The following is a 26442-nucleotide window of genomic DNA, read 5'->3' as shown; positions in this document are numbered from 1 at the left end:
ACGAAAAAAAAGAAAAAAAGCGCGGTAACCGAAGGGTCTACCCATGACCCTGAGGGTCCTTGTTATCAAAAAAAAAAAAAAAAAAAAAAAAAAAAAGCGGTAACCGAAGGGTCTACTGGGAGGCTTTCCCCAGTAATGGGACAATCCATTTATAGAGCTAACATCTAAATAAATCCTACGTGGCCACATTGGTCCTCATTATCAAAAAAAAAAAATTGGAAAGTAGAGATGAGAATTGCTAAATAGATTTTTTTCTAAAGTACATGCTATCTGTTTTTAATCCACTTTAGTTGATATATATTGTATAAATGTGCTTTTCTTATGTGATCTATCGGTACCATGAAGTGAGAGCGATACGTTCTTTGAAGGAAGGAAGAACAGCATGATCTATGACTCCACTTAGGAAAAGTACACAGCGTCCAGCCTTGGGAGCAATATCAATTTGCTTTTCTCCATCATCGCCCATACCCTTATCGAAGATCCTGAGTTCGCCGCCATCTCCTTGAGTCCACTCTGGATTGAAATATACAATTGCCTAAAGATGATAATAATAAATTTAAAGGAATAAGCGACATAGATTTCTAGTAAGAAATGCACACCAATTCATCGATTTTTTCCAACAAAAAACAAAAAAAAAAAAAAAAGGCATACGGTTATTCGACGTTGATCCCGGTCTTCACGATCATTCGTAGGGAAGGAATCACGATGGCGTTCATAATGACTTGAATCTGGAGGATAGTATGCCAATTGATATTCTGCATCTCCATGCAAGTGCACGAGTTTAGCAAGGTCATCGTGCAATTGCTTTGAAAACCAATCTACGCAATCGTTCAATGCTTGGGATTGCTCCAAAAACTTTGATCCAGGGGAGACCCAGATCGTATAATCACCACGAGCATTACCCTCTCGAAATGGGTCCTCTTCCTCGTCGTGCCTCCCACTGGCCTTATCCATTTGGCCCGTCTTGAACATGTGTATGCTCCACTCACGTACTGTTTGAATTATCGAAGGGTCAATCACGTTCTCAAGAACAGTAAATCCGTTATGGAAGAGTTCGTTGCCATTGTCTGCAGAAAGAACCTTAAAAGATTTGGAATCAACGTTTTCATTAAAGAGCTCCTGTGCTAAAAGTAAGGGAGGGATTGATGCGTCCAGTTGTTGTAGTAAATCCATCTCGGATATCTCTTCAATTTCTTCTTCTTGATAGTCGTCTCCTTCGTTATACTCGTAATCGGAGGGGAGAGATTCAATATCATCCCCAGGGAAAGCTGGAAGTTTATTAGAGTCCTTGGAGGTCGCATACTTCATTATACGATCTGCAAGAGCATCATCGTGTGATTCTGTTGGTTCCATGATCAATTGAGATGTGATTAAAAGTTAATGGAGAAATACGATCTTTTTTTTTTTTTTTTTTTTTTTTTGACGAGGTTTGTGACTATTGGTACGCTGGCATTATTTATTTGAGAGTGGGGCCTCTTTTTTTAATTGTGTTGAATAGCAAGGGGAGTCATCGATTATCTAAACACTCTTCAGGCTAATCCTTTTGAGGCTCTCGCGTGCAAAGTAGCCGCATCTCTCTGAAGCTCCTGTACTCTGCTATGAATTCCTCGTCCTCTTTGGTCGAGATAAGCTTGGTGTCCCAAGAGATTGTCTTTGAGCGACTCATGGAGACTATTTACATCACTCAAAAAAGATATTGGACAATTTCAATGATATTAATGATATTTTCGACTGAGCATCTGAGCAAAATAAGCACAAGTTAAGAACATACTGTATTGCTTCAATCATTTTGTTCAAGGTCGATTGGAACTTGACGCTTATATCTAGCGTAGTGAAAGTAATGGAATAGTGTAATCATAGTAAGGAGTGCCGGTCACAACTCGTAATGCAACAAAAAAAAAAAGAGCAGGCTGTCCTTAACCATCAAGACGCGACTTGAATTCCGCAGCAGTCGATGGTACTTCAAATGCATTCGAGTTTGGTTCGATTTGATCTTGCTCCAAATTCTCAGTAATATCCACGCGGGCTATGGAAGGACTATCGTTCGCGGTATCTATTTTCGATGATTCTTCTTCATACAAAGTTTCGTCGTGCTGAAGTGCTTCTTTACCATCCTGATGTTTGGTGCTATCGATTTGAGTATGGACAGAAGATGGCTCAGGAGCCTTAAAAATAAACTTGCCTCCACAAAGCTTCATCTTGGCAGCGTCGTAGACCTTTCCATTGTTTTCTTTATAGTTTGATTTCTCCGAAATATCCTTATCCTCAAAAGATGAGTCAAGCTTATCCAAACCCGGATCAGGGAAAGGTTGCACTTGTTCGGCCTTTACAATGTTTGACTCCGCTGAAGCTGAGCGTTCATATAAAGGACTGAAAGCAGTTGAAGAGTTCTCCATGAGCATTTGATCAATATCATCAATAGCGTTTTGAGCTTCTGAAATGGAATGTGTTGAAGACGCGCTCTTAGTGGCCTTGGTGATCGAGCTGCTTATCGCCGTCGAAGCTGTGCCTAGCCTAAAGTCCATATCAACAGACTCCAAGGACGAAAGTAGCTCATCCTCAACAGCAAGATCTTCGTCAGGATCCCCCATCTTTGAATCCTTTAGAGAGCTAATTTCTTTAGCTTCTTTTGAACCTCGATGAATTTTATCAGTAATGCCATGTTTTTGTATCTTTGAGGTTTGATGGCGCTGAATGCTGCTTGTGGTTAAATAGCTCTCGACTCTACGTGACTTTCTACTGATACTATTTTCTAGGTCGTCATCAAACTCATGGAGCAGTATGCTTATGCTGTCATCACTCTCAATTTCAGCGTCCTTATTGTTCGAGCCTATGTCTGGCTGTGCGCGCGAGAACTCTGTAAGGCTTATGGACAGTTTATATGGTTTTTTCCGATGTGATCATTAGGCCAGAAGCTCTAACCTTTTCTCCGTCGTCTTGGATCTGGCTTGAGGTCGGAGTGTGAGTGTGGTTTTGGTGATAATTCTGAGTATTAGAAAAAGGAAGATGTCTTTCTTTAAGGCTTGGTGCGCCTAATTGATCTTGAGAGTAGGCCGGAGAAGCCTTTCGGCGCTGAGGTTTAATGCGTCGCATGTTATTTCCAACATAGACCAACGAAGTTTTTTTTGAGCAAAGGATCGATCGCGACTGGATACCTATTCTCCAGACAGAATATGCCTCAAGCACGTGACACCAAATCTTGTTTTTTTTTTTTTTTTGCCTTTTTATAAAGTAGTGCGGCGCTCTCTTTGTGTTCAACCACTGCTTTTTTTGCTTTCGATCAAGGTATTGCATGTGTCCCTTGCAGTGGATGAAGCCGAGTAATGAGAAATGAGTGAGCCATCGACATACACACACACAAACACAATCTTATTATTTCTTAAGAACAACATATTCAAATAGTCTTGAGCAGTAAAGATAATTCTCTTGTGATGCTGAGGCCAGGATGAGACAAACTCAGGCAGCAGGGAGGGTTCATGACCTGACGAATTTAACTAATCTTACTTTTACCATAACCTCCACTTCATTTTACTTGTGGTGTCTCCTTCACTTTTCCCTAATCTCATCTGAATAAAAGTAGAGAACGGAAACGAGAATACCCACCGAAATCGTCAAAGTAGAAGCATAAAACATGTCAACCAACTCCAAGGCGATTCCTCTTCCAAGCAGACGGGCTGAACCCGGCACGCCTATCCCCTTGGACTATGGCACCACCCCCGGTGGTACCATCTATTCGAGCACTCCTGGAGGTAACAAAAGAAAAGAATCAGCATCATCGTAGACCTTTGTTTTGCTCTTTATTTGTATATTTCCAACGAAGAAACGATATTATTGGGTTGTTGCATTTTGCCCCGAGTGGCTCACTCATGACACCTCAAAGATTGGTTGCCACAAAAACCAGGATGACAGAATTTTTATTTCTGTCTATCACAACATTGAGTGAGACCAACCTCTTATATTTCCCCTACACAAGAGCCTTTCCCACGAAGACATACAGGTCAGGTGCATCAATGATCAAATCAGGAGACAGGATTTTTTCCACCAACGAAAGAGAAGTCAGGATAGCTCATAACCTTTATGATTCCAATGGCTGCGAGGAATACATGCTTGTACACAAGCTGGTCTGCTGCTTATTTATTCAAAACTTAGTGAGGTGGAGGAAATTTTGACTCTCTGGATCACAATTGGGTTTCATTGTGACACCAATTTCTACACTCTAGCATGTTATGCCATTTACAAGGACAATTGCTCCTTGATAAAAAAATGTGACGCAACTAACAACTAACAACCCAAATTCTTTTTCCTTTTTCTTTTTCTTCATATATACTACGAAAATTCAAAAAGGAACTCGAATCATTTATGATCGCAACACCTTGTTGAACCTTCGTAACTCGCCTTTGTCGCGCACCCCTCCTGCAAAGCTCGCATTTGTCGCTGGTGTAACTGGTGGGAGCCTGCCTCACCAGGCTGGAAGCCACCACAGCCGCTCGCACCTCAATGTTGAGACTCACGATTCTGATTCTGATTCTGACAACGATTCGGATGAAGAGAAGCGCAAGGCTATTGCAAAGGCGCAAGAGGAGGAGGATGCCAAAGGTAAAGAGAATGTCTGTGCGCTTATGCGCTCTATTGTATTCATGCAAGAATGGCGCTTAACAAGCGGCTGGTTATGCTTTAGCCTTTTTTATCTATATGAAAAATATGTCTGATTTCGTTGTTACAACTTTGTAATCATGGCTCTTTATAGCTCACGCTACCGCTTCCAAGGAAATTAAGGATGGGCAGCTTTTTGATATGGATATGGAGTAGACGAGGAGTACGTTTTTTTCACAGATTGAAAAAGAAAAGCATTAAAAACAAAGATATGATTTGTTTTAACGCCATGTATGTCTGCTTCATCACATGAGGAGATAAAATGCGTCGATAAATGGAGGCGATGATCTATTTTATCTTACGATCTGAATAGCTCAAATTTTATACCATTGTGTTCATAAGTTGTGGCGCAACTACTCCGTATAAAATGTTTGAAGGATGGTCTAACCATCCAACTATCATGCCTTCCAGCGCTTGTTACGGATAATATGCTGTCTGTTTCGATACACATATCGATAACCTCGATTGATATTTGATCCGAATGAGAGGGTACTGCAGAACATACCTCATCCCATTCGAAATATATTCTATATTTCCAACAATGGTTTGACCAGAGGTGTATTCTATATGCCGGTAATTTTGTGCACTCTTCATAAGCATGTATCCAAGTAATTTTATTTAGAAATAAAGACATCAAGAGATATACCTAAAAAAAAAAAAAAAAAAAAAAGTCTGAGGTTGCTTTAAGAATTCTAGTTTATATATTGACTTCAGGTTTGGCGATATCTTCTGTCTTCCTGTGCACTGTCGGTAAATAACGGTGTCGCTCGGATGGGGATTGGGGGAGCTTTTGCCTGATCTTGAACTTGTGCTTTCTTTTGGATACTAGGACCCTAAAAGTTAGACGTTGATTCATGATCCTATTCTGGCTGGAGAAAGAACAGAGAGCTGGTTGAAAGTCAACCTCAAGATTAGGGTAGAAGTCTCGATCCCTTACGTGAATCGACGCAGATCGAGTTCCTGTCTATATCCTCAGTTGTGTCTTTCTAGCACATAATTTTTTTTTTTTTTTTTTTTTTTTGCTTTGTCATGATTCCTTAGTTCTATCCTCTAAAGCCTTTATAGTCTTAGTATTTAACCTAAAGCCTTTACAAGATGTGTCTTTTTATGACTACTTAGTTGCCTCTTATCTTGAAGTTTGCGGCAACCCTGCTGCACATTAATGACGAACCCAAACACCACAGTTGAAATCTTTTTCTAGTACAGCTACGTCTCATTGATTGATGATAATGTGCTTTTCTGTTTTTGTGTATTTTTAGGCGATAAAATTGTTATGTGCCCTTGTAATTAAATCATCTAATACATGATGCGTGCATATCTGCTTCTCTCTTTCTATCTCCATTCGTAATAATATCGATTTATCTCCTATTGATTACCTACATCAATTACTCTGTGAACATGATTGTTTACTGTGGAGAACAAAATTAGTCCATGCAGACCGTCTAAATAAATTCTGTGTGATAATAGCATTACATCTGTCGATGATCAAGAAGTGGAACATTGAGAGTAACAAAACTAGGGGATATTCATGACGAGGTTATTGTAGTCCAACACACAAAGGGCGAAGGTTCTGGATATATTTGATTTTGAAGAGACAAAAACGATCTATATTATAGTACATGAGTTCTTAGTGCTAAGATACATAAATCCCTCTCGGGTAAAATAGCAAATGGATGACGAATATTAAGATAGAAAATTAAGGATCCATTGAGGAGTCGTTCGCCATGTGTCGCGAATAAGTCCACTCATCCTCTCTCTGCACTGGCTCTGACGTTCTGAGTGCAGCCGAAGAACTACCATTTCGGTTTGATGGTTCATCGGGCGACATAAGCTTACGAACTTTGAAGTCTCGGGCCGTGGCATGGTCCCCATTAGAGTCTAATCCGCCCGGATAATTAGCACTAGCAGCGGAGGGAGCAGGGTGTGTCGAGTTCCCGGACATGCGCGCATTCATCAAAGATGTAGGAAGTGGTCCGGATAGTTCAGTGGATGTTAAAGACATAGTTGTGGACAGATCTTGAGTTAGCATGGGTACAGTAAGGCTACTGTTGGACATCATATGCGAGCTTCGTGCTGAATCCTCATCATCAGAATCAAGATCGGAACGCCGCCTGGGAGTTCCTTGTCTCGAAACATCCATGCTTGAGCCTGACGTTGACATGCCTGATGTCCTTGGAACGCCGGGAGCCATCATAGATGCTGGAGGAGGTCCATAGACGAGACCACGGCTACTGGAATTCTGGAAAGACGATCCAGGGCCTTCGGTTCGCATAAGCTCCTGCTGTCTTTGGTTGCGAGCAAAAAGTTTTCGAAGATGAAAGGAAAACTGGCGTTTGGCTTCCTCTTGATGATGAGGTGGGAAATACTGTTGAAATTGGGCATTCAATCCTTGAACCAGTTCATTATGCTGACCTGGGTATAATGCAGCCTGCTGAACAAAGCGTTGGGCGAGCTGCTCTGGCGTAGGCGAGTCTGGTGTGAAGCCGAGATGAGGAGTGATTCCATTGCGTGAAGATCGAACAGGGGCTGTTGTTGGATGAGGTTGGGTCATAGATCTTTGAGGTGGTCCTATAACATGATGGTGTCTTGTGGAAGAGGAGGGGGCATTTCGCATATGCGGTAGTTGTTGCTGCTGGTGCTGCTGTTGTGGGAGAGGCTGTTGGCCAGGTCTCTGTTGTTGCTGTAGCATGAACATTTGCTGCTGATTTTGTTGTTGATTTTGTTGTCCTTGAACATAAGCATCCAATACGAGTTGATGACGGAGTTGCTCATGTTGTTGTTGCTGCTGTTGCTGCGGCTGTGATTGCGATTGTGGAGGCAACGAGATACGCTGACGTTGAAGGAGTTGCTGTTGATACGGAGCTTGAGCTCCCATCGGCATTGGGATTGACACTGAAGTGGCGAGTACTGGGATATGTGGTTGAGAAACCGGAACTGGCGACGATATCGGTCGTTGCTGTTGCTGGATTTGGGGTTGATGAATTCTGTGGACATGGTGACTTGTTGAGCTTCCGCCCTCCCCTCCACCAATCATCCTTGCTCCACCTGCACCCGATGCCATGGATGAAATACTGCCATTCTCCATCAAACTTGGGGAAGTGTCAGGTTGATCTTGAAGATCTGCTGGAGGGGGCGGTGGAGGAGGAGCAGGATCGGTCCCAAATGACGATGAAACGCCCATGGATTCTGGCTTCTTTTCGACGCACCACCAGCGATGACCTTCATTCCATGCTTTACTCTGGCATTGCTTACTACAGTACTTTGCCTTGCGACATCTACGACACTTTGCGAATTCACGTGGTTGAGTTTCCCATTTGCCACAGCCAATGTACGCACACTGCCGAATACCTTTTCTCGAATCATCTTTACGACAGGCATTTCGCATAATGACGCCGGCCCAATATTGAATCTCCACTGGATACATGGCTTTGTTTGTGAACTTTTCTACAATGGCAAAGACATTTGATCCTGTATCCGTGTGGAACGCTGAACGAAGCGATGGATATTTTGAAAGATATGCCAGAAGCTGAAGTGAATGAAGAATATCATCTTCGCGGTAAAAAAATTGTGGTAGTTGCTGCTGCGGCCGTCCGTCGACAACTTGGATAGGTAATGATCGAGTGCTGTTAGGGTTCAAGTGCGCTTGCATTGGCTCCTGAGTGGTTGGCATCGTAGAAGGTCCCTGTGTGTTGTCCATAGTACCTCGGTTATAGAACGCTGAGGTTGCTGGGCTAAGATTGGCTGTAGAGGGCCCCAGAGAAGATGTGGTGGTAGAAGAAAATGAGGAGGAGGAGGAATTGTTCAAAGTGTCCTGACCAGCATGGGGCTGTTGCTCCTGCTCAACTGATAAGGGTGCGGTTGAAAGCTGTGGGTCTTGGTCTGTAGAGAGCTCTCCGTTGGTAATGATTGGCTGTGAATTCTGCTGTACAGCTTCTGCTCGTCGCAGCATTCTCCGTCGCTCGTTCTCATCGCTGACAGTTTTAAGGACAGTGAAGAAGCTCTCCAAGACATTGACGATAACTGGAACCATACCAGCCTGGACGACTCGCTTACGGATATGTTCTGTGCCACGAATACCGATATTGACCACGCATTGAAAAGCGAGGGTCCACTTGAGACCGTTCTTCTTATCATGAACTTTAGTGTGCTTGAGGATAGTGACAAGGCGCTCCAAGCCTCCATCACGGGTAATGAATTCACGGATGGTAGGTGTGGAGCCAGTGAGATAAGCGAGGTTGGTGAGGGTGTTAATGAGTGGGATATAGTCTGTGCAGTCAAGGGCACGTCTGTCGTACATGGAGCTTGAGATGCATATGGCAGCTCTGTTTTGGCTTGGAAAAGAGAAATTTGGTTCTCTCATGATCTATGACAATGGTGAAAGAGAATGCGAATGAGGTTGGGAAAGAAGAGGAGAGTTGATAGGAGATAATTAGCTATTACTGTCAACTAGAGAGAAAACGAGTGTTTGATGATAACGTAGAGTGAAAAAGTTGTTCGTACAAATACGCAGACCAAGACTTGAAATAAAAGATAGAATGGATTAAGAGATAGAAAGAAAGAGAGATTTAGAATGATGTCAGAAAAGGGAGTACGTTATGAGTAGGGAGGAAGTGTAAAGACAACGAACGATGTGGGGTTGATAGGGATATAGAATGAAGAGGACAAGAGCAAACAGTTAGTTGAATGAGCGTGGGGAACAAGGAGAGGGAGAGAGACAAGGGAAGAAAGAGAGAGTGTGAGAGAGAGTGTGTGTGAGAGAGAGAGAGAGAGAGAGAGGTGGGGGAAGGAGGAGGAATAACAGTAAGTCCTTCTGGGCAGGCCAAGGCAAAGGAGAAAAGAAGTAGAAGAGAGAAAAGGAAAAAAAAGGAAAAGGAAGAAAAGAAAAGCAGAGACAAACACCAATGGGGCTGTGTTGTATTGAAAAAGAACAATAGCAACAAGAGAAAAAAAAAGAAAAAAGGGTTCAAGTGAAGGGAAGGGAAATAAAAATAATTATGTTATGCGTGTTAGAGGGTCAAGGTGGAATTGATTCATCAAAATAAAGAGGAATGTTCTGAAATGTGTGAAGAAACGAATGTCAAGAGCGAGAGAGTGAGTAAAGGAGAGACAGAGATAAAAAAGAGGGAGAAGGAGAGGCAAAAAAAGTTTTTTGGCATTACAAAAATAAAAATATGCACAGTCTAGAGAAGCCAATATTTGCACAGCCGAATCAATTAAAATTCCAATACAAAAAAACATGCCTAAAACGCTAATCCGTCTTTGTATTCAAATCTGTCATATATTGGGCAGTGAACCCAGCCGCATCCATGTTTATCTTTTTTTTTTTTTTAATCAACTACATCCATCACAGTACAAGCACACAAACACGTAAAGTTACTGAGCTAATTCGCCTCTTCACTCTCCCACAAATACTCAATAACGAAATGAGAACGCGAAAAAAAAAAGGCTAATGAAAGAAAAAATAAGGAGGAAGTTTGGTTGTATAAAAGCTTATTCATTATGTCCTAATTATCAACATGTACCGCACTCAATGTCCTCATCTTCCTCATGGAGTATAAAAAAATGGTAAAAATGGGTAATCCTAATTATTATCCAAAGAACGCGCGATAATAGGGGGGCTTTTTTTTTAAGCAGGTTACGAGAAAATCAAAAACCTTGTACAGTTTCGCATTCCTCCAAAGATTCAATTAAACACAGACACAAATGTCTTCCTTGACATAACAAGGTCTAATAGACATATATTAGACACCAGAGCCTGAGGAGAGTCATCAACGTGGGACAAGTGTTAAGAGTCAGAGCGATCAGTGCTCTCGCCCTGTCGCGCCTAAACTATTGGGCTGAAAAAGGATAGATCGTAATGATGCACTGCCCATTGAAACGAGAGCACGACTTTTACAATGGCCCTTTTTTTTATTCTATTATCAACTGTCCTTCCTTACTGCTTTCGTCAATAGCCAGACACGTGCGTTTGAAAAAAATTCGCACACCTCGTCATGTCAACTCCTTTACAAAGTACCAATGTTGCATGACAAAAGACTTAATATGAACAACATGATATTGGGTTTAGATATTATAAATAGATTAATTAGGCCAATATCTGACCAGGTATCCTATGGTATGCAAAAATTACCTTGTATAGTACAGAATGTAGTCAATTGAAAGCCTTTGCTGATGAGCAAGTGATAATATGACGAATGAAAGGAATATGAGACAAGTAGGAGACGCGATCTAAGGAACGCGTTTATGGGCTTAACAAAATTGAGAGAAGAAATTTTCTTTTATTTTTAAAAAAAAAGGTGAATGGAGGAGTGAATGTGAATGGAGAGTGAATGCGAATTGAGTAAAAGCGGAAGGGTCCTCTCTTTGAGGTGTCAAAGCAATGAGGTGCCCAGCACAAACAGAAGAGATTATGAGTTCAAGAGAGGGCAAAAGAAGGCGTGACCAAGGAAAGTGAATGAGAGAGGGATGAAAAGATGATAACGTGAATTTATAAAGCTTTGCGTTCAGTTATTGTGAGCAACGTACATACTCGATACGTTACAAAAAAAACTCCCTGTCATGTCTGACGTTCTAAATGTGGCGGTGGAGCTTTCTCAATGGTCAAAGGAGAGCATCCACTTATAACGAGCCTTCATTACATTGAAACTCTAAACCAAGATTCTGACAAGATTTGGTCTATCCCTAGCATCGGGCATCCAAAATAAAGAGGTGGCCCGCGCGAATGATTGGTCCTGTGTTCCTCTGGATGTTCTTAGTCTTTCTTTTTTTTGTATATTTGCTAATCCTGATTTACTCATCAACTGTTATGGTGTTTTGCACGCCTAGGGTCTCCAGGTCTATCATACCCATATCCTCATCAACGCCCTCCTATCCAATATCGTTCTGTAAAAAAAACAGCAATCACATTCCCCTGTCTGTCGGCCCTACATCTTTAGGATCCTCGCCGCTAATTTAGGCAGCGAAAACCGAACACAAGGTGAAAGGGCTCTCGTCATAAACTGAATATGTACTAGGCCAGACACACGCCGCTTTTCTATCTAACGAGGAGGCTTTTTTTTGTGATGAGCATGTGGCGATGCAGAGTAGGATCGACAGAACCAAATCAACAACATGAGCTGTTCCAGTTACCTATGATGAAATGAAGACGAATAGGGAAGGTCCATCAGCTACTCCAATAGTATGGACTCCTCTTTAGAAGGGACGATAAGGTCCTCAATACATCTTCGAGATGTACATGTACCTTCATTTTGACTAGCAAAAAAACGAAAGGTACAGTCCGCAAACCCAAGTTCATGCCAAGGTGCCTTCCGTTCTGTACGCAATTTTGTTCGGATAATTGCGTCATCCGACCGATTTGCCTTATGTTTTCAAATCTTCCCTGCAGCGTAAGAATCCATGGGGCTTGGTTGCACAGGCTCCAAAATCAGGCATCGGGCGTTGGTATGGGAGAGCACCATGTTTTTAATGATTAATTAATTCATTTTTCGTTTGTCATGTACTATTCTATATCTCGCATACTTCTGTACATACACGGATAGGGCCATTCTTTCATGAAGGAGCTAGTTGAGAGCAACAGCATCGCCTCAGTTTCTACAGCAATGTGACAATAACTCTCTTCCCAGGCAATATTCATTTTATTTATAAATAAAAGGGCGTTCAAAGTATCGAATCTTAGGTTCTTTTGCTTCTCTTCAAAAGATTTTTCTCCGCAATGGGGTAAGAGTCGACAGCGTTACCTCCAGCTGCCCACTTTTTCTATTTTTGCTTCGCCGTCCATCAATTGACATCTCATCTTCAGTATTCATGGTGACAATAACCTTGTCTTCTGTGGCGGTGAAGTAGAAGGGCATGTTTGTGCCAAGACATTGCCTTCCAGAAAGAAAAAAGAATAAAGAATAAACAAGCGGTGAATGATTGATTTGAAAGAATAGATTTATCATTTGTAGTACAGAAGGATATCTATTTCATATAGAAAAGAGGACGGACAACAGGAGAAGATTTCGGACGCCGCGAATATCATAATTCATATTTGTCCTGTAAAAGCAGGACTCAAGGTATAGTCACGGCAGCCACCTCATCTTATCCGCGTATTCATGAACACGCACGCACCTTGTCTTTTTTCTTTTGCAGATGCTATTTTGACGCTAATTTGATTCAACATTACAGGAATATTTATATTGTATATATGGATGTGTACACCTTACAAGACAGAAGTTAAATAAATACAACATGATGAATAAAATATACTTTTTATATTTCCGCAGTACATTAAAACTGCGGGATGGAAAGACCCGACAATTCAACCCCTGTGTAGCCATGTTACCGTAGAGTTTAAAAAAATAAATAGATAAATGATATATGATAAAACTGCTCCATTGAACACAATGAGGTCTACCACATGTCTTTCCTATTTTACTCTATTTATCCCGAGGCATAAGGTAAACACAGGAGAAGATTTTTTGCAAAGCTATCGAAACAACGAGGGAGCATCTTCGTTATCAGTGGCAAATTTGGTCAAGAACACTCCAAATTTACAAGAATGGAAAGCATAGAGATTTTAATTGTTTTTATCCGAGTAGACTGATCCAAAGGGGGGGCCGTGTCCCCCTCTCATGCGTGCAAAGAAAAAGAAAACGGAAGGATAGAAAGGCCACTTCTGACTCAATCCGAGGATGGTAGACAGCAAGGGACTAAAAAAAATGATGCAACGCAGATCATGGTCATTTTCTTTTCCTTCGACCCCTAATCACATATCTTTCCAAAAAGAAAAGAATTCTCCGCAAACTTAATCCAAGTTCTATCAATTGATGCTTCAATCGAAACAGTCCGTGTCCCCCAAAACTGAACATTTATTTATTGTGGAGCAATCAACATCTTTTTTAATCTTTCTCTCATCTCCTCCAATTATGGCTATATAAAACAGCGCTCTATCTCCTTTCATCTTTTTGTTCCTTCAACTTATTCACACTTACATTTCTTCGTATTTCTTTGTCTTTGTCTTTATTTTTTTTTTTTCTGTTCTTCATCAGCATTGCATTGCATTCTTTCCGCATACTATTCTTTTATAGACATTCTTTACGCAACGACATCCCTCAGTTTCATCGAACTATCACACACATAAACATTAAACATTAGTACACTTTGCTCTTCGATATATTGATCCTCTTTTTACGACTATCAGTCTCAAAAGGATTACTGCCCTTTCATATAACAGCTTCAACAACATGAGTCATTCATCTACGAATAATTGGTTCTCTATCAACCTAAACGAACCACATATTGTAATCCCAGAGGTATCAATATCAGATCCACAACACCACAGTCTTGAAGGTACCATCTTCCTTCGCCTCACAAAGCCTACAAAAGTGAAGTCGCTTTCAATAGTCTTTGTTGGGTACGCAAGGACCTCGTTCTATCTTGAGACTTCCAATATTCCAGGTGCACAACCGTGCTTCGCCCTTGGTAAGTAATTTTTTTATTTTTATTTTTACCAAGTCTTTTTTAGAGGTTACGAATTGCGCATTATAACCACATTGATCCATTCAATGGTTATTCCTGCCATTTTACGTCGCAGTTACCCAGTCCTTCGCAAAGTATTGAAAATCGAGCTTTAGTTGATTTTTAAGTAGCGACGCGATTCTATTTTTTTTTTTTTTTTTTTTTTTTTATTTGGCGTCAAACAAAGCCAGAAAGGGAAACTGCGGCCAAAATTGGCTGATGTCATGGCAGCTATTTTTTTTTTTTTTTTGTTTGTGCGCATGGTTGATAATGAGTTATAGAAGGTACCACATCAAGAGGGCTTTTCCATAAATGTAGTCAATCTTGTCCATGTTGACATATTTGGAACCCTTGTTCATCTGCGGTGTTTAAACCCTTGTTTAGGGATTGAGGGGATATCACGCCCTTGAGTTAAACGCATGGGGCACGTTGAAATCTAATCAATCTCACCAATCTAACCTGACATCATTTCTGTTCCGCCGTATTGGGTTCAATTCGTAGACAAACATAATTTCGGGAGTACTCTGGTAGAACAGAAACAAACTTTGCTCCTCAGCGAGTCCAAGGCTCCGCTCATACTTCCTGTTGGCACTCATCAGTTCCCATTCTCTTTACCCATCAGTTCCCATTTGCCCGCGGTAATCACCTCAAAGGACATTAACATCGATTACCAACTCACAGCCTCACTTCATACGACATCCATCCTCCCTTTCTCTTCACCATTTCATATTACAAAGCCAGTCATACTTCTGCAGAGAGATGAACTCCCTTCAGATAATTTCTTCAACACTGCTGTGATGCGTATCTCTTCTGAAGAAGCTGCTCGGCTCTCAGGTCAAATCAGTATCCCTTGTTCTGTCCTACCTCAAGCAGCTACAATCCCATTAATGTTGAATCTAAATCTCAAAGGAAACGCGACCACAGTGACTAAAATCACTATCGAACTACTGGAATCAATCTATTACATTCGTCCCTCCGCCGATCAAGTCTTAGTCGACGAGCGATTAGTTACAAGGCAGAACTGTCCGATCCAGGACTGGCCTTCGTCCACCCCTGAAGAGCCAGCTCCTATTATAAAACGGCTCATATTCAGGGTTCCACAATTGCCGCTTACTCATTGGTGCAAATCAGACACAGCCCTTTCGCTCTCTAGTCCTCGATCGAAACTCGAAAAGGGCTTTTGTCTTGCATCTGGAACATATACAAATGCAAGTGTTAAAGTGACGCATTCGATCCGCTTCGTGATCCATTTCACAAGTTTGAGTAAGGATGCTGAGTCCGTGGTCGAGTATGGCATCGCTGAGAATGAGACAGCGATCCGGATTGTGAGTAACCAAGAGTACAAGGAGGACGGAGTAAATCCTCCAAGTTACTACCGATCGTTTTCAACGACACTGGTAGAAGGGGACAAGATCCATGAAATTGACCAACAGGCTATCGAGGCATTGCAGGACGACTGGCCTTTGGAGATACTACCGCCCTGCTACGAAGACTATACTGGAAGTTTTGCTGAAAGTGTTGACCTTGACACCTACGCTGCTGACCTTGCGGCATACACACAGCGCTATGCTCATGCCAGGCCAGTGTTTGCAATATGATGGATAGTCAGATTGTTCTACAATAAAAAAAACCCCCATATTCGCAAAAAACACCCATCTTTGTTTATAATGTGTGTGTGTGTGTGTGTGTGTTTTTTTTTTTTTTTTTTTTTTTTTTTTTCGTTAATGTCATTCAGTACGATGATTTAGTGTAGTGATTGATACATCATTTCAATATCAGAGTAGTGTCTTGATCTTCGACATGGTTCAAGATAAACTAAAAAATCATCCAGTGCCAAAAAGTTTAGAAATGTTTATTCATTCTCCCTTTTTGTGTTTTTGTTTAAGCACGCTCAGGGCGGGGGGGACGGGGCTTGCGGGTCTCGATAGGAGCCTGCTTGACCTCGACAGCGGTAACACCAGCCAATTCCTCAAAGTTCAAAGACTTGAGCAAGTTATGGGTCTCGGTATCAATCTCGATAGACGAGGTATCCAAGGCCGAAACCTCAGGAATGTAGTTGTCCTTGCGCTCACGCTCCTCCTCCTGAAGCTTGAAGGAGATACCACGGACAGGGCCACGCTGAATACGCTTCATCAAGTGGGTGGTGAAACCAGCGATCTTGTTGCGGAGACGCTTGGAGGGAATAATGGCGACCTCGGAAGCAATCTTCTTGTTGGTCTGGAAATCCAGAGTCAAACGAGGATAGTACTTCTCGATAAGAACCTTGGAGGCCCTCTTGACAGTCTTAGTTCTGTTGAGTGATAATATGCATCAGCAAGGAAAGAACGAGAAAAGGTTGGTGGAAAGGAGGTCAGATTTCCTGGCATCTCAGTTTCAACAAAAAAAACGTACTCTTATTCCTATTTTTGTTTGATACAAAGCAACTGTTCTGCTCCATTTTTTTTTCCCCCTTCAAATCGTGTCTACTGATAATTACCTAACGCGACCCTATTATGAAGCAAACAAAAAAAAAAAAAAAAAAGTAAGCATCTTGTAATGAGCAGCATCGTTATCCTTTTTTTTACTGATGACAGCCGTTGCGTTAAGTGCTATTTTGGCACGATTCATCTCAATTATGCAGATCGGAGCTTAAGTGTAGTTTAAAGTAATGTTGTTTTTGATGTTACTGTAGTATGATCGCTTCCTTAATCATGGTTAAAAGCGAAACGTGATTTCATCTTTCTTATGCTAGTCTTGTTCATTCATGGTTGGATTATTCCTGCGATTTTTTAGGTCATGTTTACTTCATCCAAGTTGATCATAGATCCCGTTCAAACAAGTCAAAAGATGTTTGCTACTGCTGATGATGATATGTATAAAAGTCGCTGATATTTATTCCTGCTGTAACTTTCTAATGGATGCATGTTCACTTGGTTTCTGCTTCCCATAGATATACATGATCCATGAGTAATCCATGATTTATACTTCTATTCACTAGTTGGTGCACGTGACTAACCATTTTGGATTAAAAGTTGTAAGAGGAAGAAGAAAAAAATTATTGTAGTGATCGACTTGATTTTATCCCCTGAGAGTGACCCTTAATTCCTACTGTGCTCACATTACGTTCTTAACATCTTCGTAAACCACGGTATGACAACTATGATAGTATATCAATAAACATACTATCTCACTTTCGTCTTTTTGCTGACTTGTGGAAATATTGAGATATAAAAAGGAAAAGATTATGGATATCGAAAAATAAAAGTAAAATATAAGACGAGGATCAAGTTGTTACTGTGGATATGTAAATGATAATCCAGATGGCAAGAAGCTTATCCTACTGCACGTATCCCTACCTGTTGCTCATTGACTGACTTTTTCATTTCTTGCCCTGATTCTTCCTGATTCATATTTGTTCTTTGTCCACCAAGCTCCCGAAACTCGCCTTCGAAAGAAAAAAAATCAGCATTTGGCTTCTTTTTTTCCTTCATTGATTGACTTTCCATTACTATGGATATGAGAGTGGCTCATGTTGTTTTCAATAAAGAAAAAAAAAAGAAATCTTACACTTCGATAAAACAACGCTTATTATATATATATTTAGGTCTTATCAATATCCCAACTTGAAAAGAGGATTGGACTTGCACTCGATGTGTAGTCGTGCTTGAAGTAGCCTAACTATGGGTTTATATGGACATAGACCACAGTAGGACACACTTATTTGTCAAGAGAAGATGACACATTATAATATTTCTTACTCATAGGTTTACAAGAGTATCATGTCGAATGGTGAGGGGATGATGGGTTGTTGGGTGAAGGCCTCTTTTCTTCTTTCTTTCTTTTTCTGTCATGAGGACGTAACTTTTATAGGGTGTAGCACTGTTATCGATCTATTTTACTGCCTTTCACTTCAATAGGATATATTTTCCTAGGATACGATGCGACTACCCCGCGTTTGCTTAAGACTTCTTGGTGACTACTGATCCATTCAATTGCTCAATAGAGCAGCTAAAAGCAAAAATCAAGAGCCAGCTTCATGATCTTTTACATGGACAGCTATACAAATATAAAGAATAACTTATTCATGCACAAGATATCAACAGTATATTCCATGTGTGCAAGAAGAGTAAAGAATATAGATATCCAATACTGCGTTTTTCTCTCGAGCCAAAAGGGTGCGTGTCGACAAGACGTCCGTTTTTCTCCATGCCACTTTAGATCATGCAACTAAGTCATCTTTCGTAGACCCATCCAGTATAATTAAAATTGATGGTATTTCATCTTCTCTCTGTGCACTCGGAATGTTGTAGTCGCTTCAACTTGGTCATTAAGAGGATGGCGTTTGGATGATACGTCCCCATCATATCTTCCTCGATCTTTATCCCCCTCTCTTTCCTCTCGGTCGGCAATTGAGGTGGCTCATCCAATATCTACAAAAAGTGGCATGTTTATTACAAGAAATGTCTTACACGGGGCTGTTGACCGTTACTGTGTAATCCCATTTAAATAGAGGCCTTGAAGTCCATTTTTTTTATTTTTATTCTTTTATTTTTTATTTTTTTTATTTTTTTATTTTTTTTTTTTTATTTCTTTTTAGCTTCCGCATTGCTTCCCTACTCAGCAAATCAATACCCGAATCCGTGGAAAGAACCAGTGAAACAAAAACAAAAAGGAAAAAAAAAATGTCTTGCTCCACGGACAGGTATGGTACTGAAGTTTTATCTGGTGCCGAAGCCGAATCATTAAATCAACCTCTGAGGCTTCCTTTCTCTGGCAAAGTGATCAAGAATCGGTTCTGCAAGTCAGCTCTAAGTGAGAACCTGGCGCGGTCAGATGGTCAGATCGATAATGCTCATTTGAACAAGCTACTCAACGTCTATGATTCGTGGGCTCAAGGAGGCTTTGGCTTGATAATAACGGGTAACGTTATGGTGGACAGAACAATGCGTGAGATGGAGTTCAATGTCTCTGTCGAGGATGAACGGGATCTAGGTCGATTGAAAGTCTGGGCTCAGACTGTGCAGAACCATGGTATAGATTACAATTGTTTGCAATGTTATCGTGCGTTTTCATAGAGTCCATGTCGAACTAATTTTTTTTCCCTTTGGAATTCTATTGTCCACAAAAGGGGGTGCTCTATTCGCTCAGATTAGTCACCCAGGACGACAGACCCATGCCCATCTTACCAAGGAGCCCGTTGCTCCAAGCGCTGTTCCTTCCCCTAACTTCCACCGGTTAATGGTATTCAGTAAGTACCAAAGATGCTATTCCTTGAATTCTCTATGACTGAGTACAAATGTTCTCTTTTGTTTAGGTTTGAAAGTAAATCGTATTGTACGTACTAAAAAAAAGCGCTTTCGTGAAACACGTTTTTTCTAAGATTACCCAAGAGCCTTGACGGTTCCAGAAATTCACCAAACTATACAAAGGTTCATCACTACATCTGTAGTCCTTCACAAAGCAGGCTTTGATGGCGTCCAGATCCATGCCGCCCATGGCTATCTCGTCAGCCAATTCTTGAATCCTCGCACCAACATTCGTACGGATAAATATGGTGGTAGCATTGAGAACAGAGCTCGATTCTTATGTGAGATTATCCAAGGCATTCGACAAGCCACCCCCAGGGAATTCTCCATTGGTGTTAAACTCAATAGCGTGGACTTTGGGCGACGACAATCTCCTAAAGGCCAGCAGCAACAGTGGAACCAGAATACAAAAGATGCTGCTTTGGCAGCTGAAATTAAAGACCTAGATGCGGATGATGAACAAATCGAGAGATCCTTGGATGATGCTGTTCAAGTATCTTTGATGCTCGAAAATCTAGGCGTCGACTTTATTGAAATCTCGGGTGGAAGCTACGAAAGCTGGGTTGGAGGCTTGCTGGATCGCAACGAGAAAAGAATCAATATCGAGCAACAAAAACTCTCGGAATCGACACAGAAACGTGAGGCTCATTTCGCTGTCTTTGCAGACCGGATCTCCAACAAGCTCAAAATCACCAAGGTCATCCTTACAGGTGGATTTGTTAGCGCAAAGGGAATGATCAATGCTCTCAACTCTCTTTCGGATGAAGAAAGCATCCATAGTAATGGACAGCCTCATATCGACATGATTGGGTTGGGTCGTCCCGCATGTCATGAACCAAACCTACCTAATTTGATCATGGCAGGGTCCGTTACCGGGGCTGTACGCATACCTAAAATGCTTGGTGGGTTCCTCGACGATGTTTTTGTCTCGACGGGCAACATTCACCGTATTGCCAATCAAAAGGAGCCTGTCTGGAACTTGTCTTCCATCTTACTCAGTCGTAATCATATTGCCAATGTATTGCTTTATAGCAAAATGATCTGGTCCGGGATTAAAAATAGCATTTGAATACATATGTATAATTGATATCATGCTATGCTTATATAATCATCTTAGAGATAGACTTAATATCATCAGCAGGGTATAGATCCTGCAAAATAAAAGCGCTAATTAAAGCTGGAAGCAGGTATTAGAAAGATCCCATGTCTTTAATAAACACTCCTCTTCCAAAAAAAAAAAAGAAGAAAAAAAAGAAAAAGAAAAGAAAGAAAAAAGGAACAAATGATAAGAGTGAAAAGGCAAACATATATAAACAAAAGTACTAGTGTCGACATTATGAGTTGAGGTTATGGTTTCTGGATTAAAAAAAAAATGACAAAAAAGGTTTCCGCCCTCCCTGTCCTCCATATTTAATCCAACTCATGCCACTTCTGTGGTATGTATTAAATGGTGGTGTACATTTGGCTTCAAGCCTTTTTTGATACTAAAGCATAGTGAAACGACCTTTGGAAAATGAAAAACAGTAGCACTTTATGCCGTTCCTGTTTTATTGGCTTGAATGAATTTCGCTATAGAAGGGTAAAAAAGAAAGTAAGTTGATTAGTCAAAAGAGAAGAATAACTTTCAAGTCTCTTGTGCCAAAATGGCTAAGGTGACTTACTGTAAAAGTTGAGAAAGTATGCTCCGAACAAGAACACGCAAAGAACAGTTGGCCCAACGCGATCGTGGAATTGACGATTGGCTTTTGATGACAAAATATTGGACAGACGGATATGGAAGATACCGAGGGCGTACAGCATGGCCAATAGTGTAATAACTGTCAACACGGCTCCAGAGACGCGAGTCATGTGGTTGCCAAAGTTTAACAACGTGAGCGCGATCTATTAACCAAAAAAAAAAAAAAAAATCTGTCAGAAAGCTGTGATACGACATGATAAATGCCTTCAGGAAGGACACAGTAAATCGCATGGTAGTAAGTTGTTGAACTTACCGATCCAAGCAAGACTGAGAATTGAAGCCAGTTTAGGAAAGTACGCTCATTGGCAAAGAAAACTTTAGGTTCCATTCTAACGGGTGCAGTGGTACGCTTGGGTACGACGGAGGATCGCTTTTCCCTAAAGCCAAAACGCTTGCGGCGAATGGTCGACTTCTTGCGCAAAAGACCATCCTCATTGTTGCCATCATTGGCTTTGCTGGGATTCTTCTCGTTCATGGCGGGCTCCGCACCAAGCGAGAGCGGAGAGTCACGGTTATTGAGACGGTCGACCCAAGGACGAGCTGGTGGAGCCATTGAAGCGTGGTCAGAAACAGTGGATCCGTTATCAACAAGAGGATGCGAGTGTGCCACGCTAGCCTTTGAAGCACTCATAGGCGTAGATTGATTGTAAAAGGTATTCTCGCTGCTGTTGGCTGGGCGACGGTTAGCGTTCTTCTCTGCCATTTTTTGCTGATATGTAGCTTTGTCCATAGTCTTGGGCATTTTTGGTTCAAATTCTGAGAGAGATTTGGTACCCTTAATAGTTGAATCTGAGCTGCCCTCAATAAGGGCTCGTGGAGCTAATGTTGGGCGTGGCCCAGCTTGGGGTGTGCCTACGGGCCAAGATCTTGGCAAGAAACTGGTCAAACCAAAATCTGTATTAGGAGGCTTGCGAATCTCTTGATCCATCTGCGGTAGCCAAAAAGGAAGGATCTGAATCTTATCTTCCAGTAGTGTGGCAACACCATGAATGTATTTAGAGAAACGAGGACAAGACTCAACCAAGTGTGAGTTGATCAGTTCGACAATCCAGGCAGGTGGCTCTTGACCATGGTGTGTCTGAAGCTTGACCTCCAGGACAGCATAGGGGAAGCGAGTAATATCTTCAGCAGGAAGCTGCTTGAAAGGCCAATCAATACCAATGTCCTCGCGTTTCCAATTGTCACCAGCACGCCTCCGGCCACCAAAGTCATCCTCACGGATCAGGGCCAGTTCTGTGTCGAGGGAAATGCGGACGCGCGCATCGTTGGAGAGCTGGAAGGCAGTACGACGGTAGAAGGCACGGATCGTGGGGCGCATTTTTTTAGTAACAATGCTCGTTTGCACGTCATTGGCAAGTTTCTGCATCAGTTCCACATCTTTGACAGACTTTTGGCCGCGAGCACGGAGCTTGGCAAACTTAACATCCATGGTATATTCGCCTGCTAGGTATGGATTGATATACTTTGTCTTGATAGGGAAACGCTCCTTAACACTCTGTTCTCCCGTCCATTTCTCACGGTGAACCTTTCTTTCCAAGAAGCACTGACCATTTTCAGTGGGAGTAGGTCCATACCAACTATATTTGAAAAAGTACAGGCGTGAATGTGGGGAGCATAAGGTTAATGGTGTGTCAATTATGTCAATCAAGTATCCATACAAGCCCGTTGCCTGGTCGTAAAGAATATGTTTCGCAAGAATTGGAGACAAAAATAGATTACAACAAGATATTCTATTTTCGCTCACACGAGCGAAAAAAAAAAAAAAAAAAAAAAAAAAAAAAAAGGAGCTTACCGGATACGGATTGCCTGTGCCATGTCGGTTTTCTCGAGACGTCCTTGATAACACTCAAAATCCTCATTGTCAACATAGACAGATGATATGGCGGAGTCATTTTCCTCGTACTCTTTCTTGGTGTTGAAAACCAAGACGGGTAAGTGCCTCATGATGACCAGCTTGACCTCTGTGATGTTGTCGGGGTGCACCCAATACTTGGTAGTGTCGCGTACGAACGCGGCAGAATCCACGTTTGAAAACTGACTGTCGCCCTTGAGCTTTTGGCCTCTGGCAGCGACAATGTGGTAGATGTTTGACAGGCGCACAATAACTGCATCGTAGTTCTCTTTATGAAAAGGCTTGGTGTTAAGGCGGACATGGAAGATGGACTTGAGCATCCATCCAGTTTGTTTCTATAAAAAACACACGTAATGATAGAGAATGAGTGAGATGAGGGAATTGGCATGTCATATCCAGGGGTAGGGGATTTGAGTGAAACAGATGTATTAGTTTGCAATGATTGCAGGAACGGCGGATTTCTGCAGGACCAAGACGACTCATTCTCCGTTCGGGGATGATTGCAAACTGCCCACTCTAATGATTAACCACAAACGTATATACAACACAAAAGCAGTAACGATAATTGTAATGGAGGCAATGGAGGCAATGGAGGTTGGGGTGGAGTCGGATTCTTAGTACCAAACGTCTGCTGGTTACTGCACGCCACTCCAATTTGACCCAATTTAACGCCAATGACACAATGACAGCCATTTTTTTTTTTAGGCGTAGCTCGAGACCCACAGAGCATGCACTCTGGGCCTGGATCGAATTTTGTAGTGCCGGTTGGCTGTATTTTACATTCCAAATCGGAGATGATGGAATAAAAAGAGGCAGAGCAGGCGGGACGCTAACATGCGTGCAAATCTTTACGACACCCATCTCTAAATATGGGTTGTGTTAATTGCGGAAAGGGAAGTTTTTTTTTTTTTTTTTTTTTTTTTTTTTTTTTCGATCTGATCGTGTGGTAAGTTGTCATCATGGCAAAAATGTGTCCATAGATAAAACAACAACAACAACAACAACAAAAAAAACTGGGCCTATGAAGACCAAGTTCAAAGGAAAGCCATGGCCAACATTGTCGATAATAATAAACCAACATCTTGCTGTTTGCCATTTGAATCTATATGCCGTTACTAAGATAGAATCATGTTCACCTACATCATGCTTCTTGACAATTTTGAGCAAACCTGTGTAGTTAAGGCGGGTATACTTGGCTAGAACATCAATTTCAGCCACAAGGCGGTAGAGTTCGATTTCAAGTGCTCTCCAGGTCTCTTCCTGGGCCCCATTTTTTTTGAAATCTTGCGCTTGAGTGCTATAATAGGAAAGCTTACGGTGTACTTCACCAATTTTAACATTTTGGAAGCTGTAGACCTTCTCGAGCTCACGCTCAAGTAGCTCTACAAAGTAACCTTCATCAGTCTCCGTCCATATCTGGGCGGCAGTTCGTGACTTGAGTACGTTTTTGAGTTCATCGTACGAGACATAGTTGAATGACCATTCGGGTTGAATTGACTCGGCCAGATGCTGTCCAAACTTCATGTTGAAAGAACTATTACGTTTAAAATGTTGTGGTCTATTACGGATAGAAAAAAGAAAGAAGAAAAAAACCAGAATTGTTTGATCAGAATCAGAACGGGAGCAAAATTGAAAAAGCGGAAAGATTGGCCATTGTGGGCTGTTCAATGCTCCTCAGTCCAGCACATATACATGGTACAAAAAACAGATGTAGCTAGCTAGAAATAGAAGTAGGTGGCTAGCTTTGTTATGGTGGCGTGAACAGAAGAGAAGTGTATGTGTTTAATGTAGGCAAGGGAAGGGTCGAGTATGGAGTGTGGGGTATGGGACGAAAGAGGATCTGGGTTTGGGTAATACTGGATATTCGATGTATATTGTAAACACAGAAACAAATAAATGAAAAAGCGCAGATCTGAAAGAGGAAAAGATTGGTGTACCTAGGTAGAGATGAGGAGTATGTTGGAGTGTAGGCGTATGGTTGGTCAGGAACAGAGGCAGGCTGAGGATGAGGAGAGGAGGGATGGGGGATGTAGGATGAGAGATGAGGAAGGGAAGAAAGAGAAAAATGAGGGAGAAGATCCTTTTTTTAAAAAATATGAAAAGTTAAAATAAAAGCACATATTACAAAGACAGCTGTTGTTGTGTATCCTGCTTCTCCTCCCTTTGGGCTTGACCCTGAATCGACAGGATGGTCTTTCTAATATGTACGGAGCATTATTGTGCTCGAAAAGGCCGATATCCTGATGTGTCGCAAGGATTATATATTTTTTTCTTATATGACGTTATATAAACATAAATATGTGCGTGTGTGCATGTGTGTGTGTGTGATTTCACTCCTGTAGCCCTGATCCCATGGAAGATCATGGCATTCAATGCAACATTCACGAAATGAAAGATTTACAATGCTACTGATCAATCTCAAAAGCTCGCGTGCGTCCCAAAGTAGTATGTGCGTGTAATGTGCAAATGTAAATATAAAATTTGAGTTTAGGGGACCATAGCGCGCGCAATTGTGAGCCAAAATAAAAGGCCTTCTGTAGGACAGATGGATGTAGAAATGAACAAACAAACAAAACAGATCCCGAGATAAACATTCCGCGATTAAAAAAAGAAAAAGAAAAAGAAAAAGAAAAAAGAAAAACTCATCCACCCATTCTTTCTCATTTGTGTTTCAATGAGGTTGAAGTGGATGCATGCAACACTTAATAGTCATCCTATATTGAGTTCGTATATTCTAGACTGTTTTGCCACAAACAAAGAGGAGGCAGAGCCAGTGGCACGATAATTTGTGTGATGAATGTAAGATATATTTATCAGAATGAGAACATTAACGAACAAAAAGAAAATAATGCTTAATGTCCACATGCGCTGTCATTGGAAGGAGTATTTCTTTAAGGATATATAATCAAATTTTGATCATATACCCTTGTGGATATGCAAGTGGAACCTACAGGTACGAATAGAAATGAATGTCGCAAAAGTAGAAAAGAGAAAAAAATCCCTTACCGATGATCAAGAGAAGAGGTTAGTGATATTGTATTGGAGTTATCACAACAGATTCAAGTGAAGAAAAGTGAGTCAAAAGGAGGTAAACGAGGAGAGTATCTTGGTAGCAAGTTGCTCGGGGCATACAATAATAGGATAAACAAAGAATGACAAAGCGGATGTGGAAGTAAGAATGAAGATGCAGATAAAATTGAAAGAGAGAAAAGGAACACAACAACTGAAAGGAATATGATGTATATATATATTCACCTAACATGTAAAAATAACGAAGGCTTGCATTGCATCTATGGAAGACTGGGAACATAGACTGGACACAAGGACTCCTCAAAGGACAAAGGAGTAAGAAATATGGCGCAACCATGCGACATCTTGTTGCTCTTTTTTATGAACCTGCGCCTCATTGCGATGTT

General features: G+C 41.4%; 9 protein-coding genes across 9 annotated transcripts; 3 read left to right on the top strand and 6 right to left on the bottom strand.

Moving 5' to 3' along the window:
• Positions 1–328: 328 nt before the first annotated feature.
• BCR41DRAFT_376226 (hypothetical protein) lies at positions 329–1308 on the bottom strand (the record flags this gene model as incomplete). The annotated part of the gene is made up of 2 exons (XM_022027030.1): positions 329–535; positions 652–1308. 2 exons carry the CDS (start codon positions 1306–1308, stop codon positions 329–331), a joined length of 864 nt encoding a protein of 287 aa, XP_021886402.1.
• A 167-nt stretch (positions 1309–1475) lies between these two features.
• Positions 1476–3093, bottom strand: BCR41DRAFT_417864 (hypothetical protein; the record flags this gene model as incomplete). The annotated part of the gene is made up of 4 exons (XM_022029552.1): positions 1476–1683; positions 1772–1823; positions 1922–2855; positions 2923–3093. The coding sequence occupies 4 exons, from the start codon at positions 3091–3093 to the stop codon at positions 1530–1532; spliced, it is 1311 nt and encodes a 436-aa protein (XP_021886401.1). The 3' UTR covers positions 1476–1529.
• Positions 3094–3278: 185 nt separating this feature from the next.
• Positions 3279–4878, top strand: BCR41DRAFT_343966 (eukaryotic translation initiation factor 4E binding protein-domain-containing protein). The gene is made up of 4 exons (XM_022022396.1): positions 3279–3320; positions 3578–3749; positions 4345–4596; positions 4748–4878. The coding sequence occupies exons 2-4, from the start codon at positions 3632–3634 to the stop codon at positions 4807–4809; spliced, it is 432 nt and encodes a 143-aa protein (XP_021886400.1). The 5' UTR covers positions 3279–3320; positions 3578–3631; the 3' UTR covers positions 4810–4878.
• A 2968-nt stretch (positions 4879–7846) lies between these two features.
• BCR41DRAFT_294801 (hypothetical protein) lies at positions 7847–9013 on the bottom strand (the record flags this gene model as incomplete). The annotated part of the gene is made up of 2 exons (XM_022020408.1): positions 7847–8230; positions 8498–9013. Coding segments are annotated over 2 exons (900 nt in total), but the record flags the coding sequence as incomplete, so codon positions are not given.
• Positions 9014–13610: 4597 nt separating this feature from the next.
• BCR41DRAFT_343960 (hypothetical protein) lies at positions 13611–15787 on the top strand. The gene is made up of 2 exons (XM_022022395.1): positions 13611–14115; positions 14653–15787. The coding sequence occupies exons 1-2, from the start codon at positions 13878–13880 to the stop codon at positions 15747–15749; spliced, it is 1335 nt and encodes a 444-aa protein (XP_021886398.1). The 5' UTR covers positions 13611–13877; the 3' UTR covers positions 15750–15787.
• A 189-nt stretch (positions 15788–15976) lies between these two features.
• BCR41DRAFT_379506 (40S ribosomal protein S17-like protein) lies at positions 15977–17161 on the bottom strand. The gene is made up of 2 exons (XM_022027221.1): positions 16818–17161; positions 15977–16441 (listed from the first exon to the last, which is right to left on the bottom strand). The coding sequence occupies exons 1-2, from the start codon at positions 16841–16843 to the stop codon at positions 16033–16035; spliced, it is 435 nt and encodes a 144-aa protein (XP_021886397.1). The 5' UTR covers positions 16844–17161; the 3' UTR covers positions 15977–16032.
• Positions 17162–18727: 1566 nt separating this feature from the next.
• Positions 18728–20505, top strand: BCR41DRAFT_417859 (hypothetical protein; the record flags this gene model as incomplete). Its single annotated transcript, XM_022029551.1, has 3 exons — positions 18728–19161; positions 19259–19378; positions 19511–20505. The coding sequence occupies exons 1-3, from the start codon at positions 18813–18815 to the stop codon at positions 20503–20505; spliced, it is 1464 nt and encodes a 487-aa protein (XP_021886396.1). The 5' UTR covers positions 18728–18812.
• A 509-nt stretch (positions 20506–21014) lies between these two features.
• BCR41DRAFT_3453 (VTC domain-domain-containing protein) lies at positions 21015–23447 on the bottom strand. Its single transcript, XM_022022689.1, has 3 exons — positions 22967–23447; positions 21428–22751; positions 21015–21317 (listed from the first exon to the last, which is right to left on the bottom strand). Exons 1-3 carry the CDS (start codon positions 23344–23346, stop codon positions 21084–21086), a joined length of 1938 nt encoding a protein of 645 aa, XP_021886395.1. The 5' UTR covers positions 23347–23447; the 3' UTR covers positions 21015–21083.
• A 519-nt stretch (positions 23448–23966) lies between these two features.
• On the bottom strand, positions 23967–25008 carry BCR41DRAFT_330198 (hypothetical protein). Its single transcript, XM_022021742.1, has 2 exons — positions 24719–25008; positions 23967–24584 (listed from the first exon to the last, which is right to left on the bottom strand). The coding sequence occupies exon 2, from the start codon at positions 24548–24550 to the stop codon at positions 23984–23986; it is 567 nt and encodes a 188-aa protein (XP_021886394.1). The 5' UTR covers positions 24551–24584; positions 24719–25008; the 3' UTR covers positions 23967–23983.
• Positions 25009–26442: the final 1434 nt, after the last annotated feature.

Source organism: Lobosporangium transversale, assembly GCF_002105155.1.
Source record: "Lobosporangium transversale strain NRRL 3116 chromosome Unknown BCR41scaffold_1, whole genome shotgun sequence".
In the NCBI taxonomy this organism is placed as follows: Eukaryota; Fungi; Mortierellomycota; class Mortierellomycetes; order Mortierellales; family Mortierellaceae; genus Lobosporangium; species Lobosporangium transversale.
Note: the sequence above shows the minus strand (reverse complement) of the source record. Positions and strands in the feature narration are given on the sequence as shown.